This window comes from Phaethon lepturus, unplaced genomic scaffold, assembly GCF_000687285.1.
Source record: "Phaethon lepturus isolate BGI_N335 unplaced genomic scaffold, ASM68728v1 scaffold20117, whole genome shotgun sequence".
NCBI classification, from domain to species: Eukaryota; Metazoa; Chordata; class Aves; order Phaethontiformes; family Phaethontidae; genus Phaethon; species Phaethon lepturus.
This window is the reverse complement of record NW_010551385.1, coordinates 25,601-26,616: the sequence shown is the minus strand read 5'-3', so window position 1 is coordinate 26,616 and position 1,016 is coordinate 25,601. Positions and strand designations below refer to the sequence as shown.

The 1,016-nt window shown below is 49.5% G+C and overlaps 1 protein-coding gene across 1 annotated transcript in view; it reads right to left on the bottom strand.

Moving 5' to 3' along the window:
- Window positions 1-1,016, bottom strand: part of HSD17B3 (hydroxysteroid (17-beta) dehydrogenase 3) — a gene marked incomplete at its 3' end in the record, with an annotated part of 22,290 nt that overhangs the window by 4,779 nt on the left and 16,495 nt on the right. The window contains exon 6 of the mRNA XM_010290902.1: window positions 132-167. Within this exon, the coding sequence (XP_010289204.1) occupies window positions 132-167 (36 nt within the window). The remainder of the gene's footprint in view (window positions 1-131; window positions 168-1,016) is intronic.

Below are 1,016 nucleotides of genomic sequence, written 5' to 3'. Positions count from 1 at the left end.
TGAAAATTACTATCTGCTGGAAACTTAAATGGAAATACAGAGGAAGGATAGCTGGTCACTCTTGTGTGGCACTGATTTTTTTTCAATAAAATACATTACGCATGTAACATAGGTGCGCGTGTGTCACCTACCTTTGTAACAGAAATAATGTTGCAGTTGATAAGGTTCTGCAGGAAGCAAGAAAACAGTAAGTTCATAGTTAACTTCAGAGGGTTCGTAGCTTATCTGGGTAGCCAAGCTAGCCCTTCCAACTGAAAAGCTTCCGGGCAAGGCGGCTGCCTTCAGAGCTGCTTAGCTTGCCTCCAACTGTCCCTGACCCTGCCTATGATACGGCATATTCAAAGGCAGGTAAGTCCCGGTCCATTTTGTTCTGAACACGGCGTTCAAATCTGCTTTGCATCCCTCTGATCCCGCGCCCTCCCTTTGGTGAAACCCGGGCGCCTGGTGTCCAGGCAGTGACGGCACCAGCACACCAAGCTGGATGCACCCCCACCACAAACCACAGGGGTGTCAGGCGGAGTCCGAGGGGCTCTCAGTGACAGAGGAGGACTGACTGTGCAGCAAAAGCACTGCCACCTCCTGCCAGGACCAGCGAGCAAACACGAGTGGTGTCAGCAGCGGGGATGCCATCGTACGCCTGCAGCCCCGCGGGAAGCAGCCTGCGTGGGGATCTCCGGTTTGTCACGGGTGATGACGTATAGACTGAATGGATCCCGAAACAGGCGCTCGCTCGCAAAAAACACATAGAAATTCTGTTTTGTCCATGGCTAATGCTACGGAGGCAAGTAACAACAAGGCAATGAATAACTTGATCACATCCTTAATCCCGTCAAAACTATTTTCCACGTGTAAGTTAATTCCCCCCACTGAAGTAAACTGTATTTAAATGAGATTTATTCATATCCTCAGTTTTTCACATACTTAAGCAACGGTATTGCACAGTTTTAATAATGCTGAGAAGAACCCAAGGCTTCAGCTGTGGCTGTGGCCAAGCAAGGGCCCCGTGACCTTTTGGG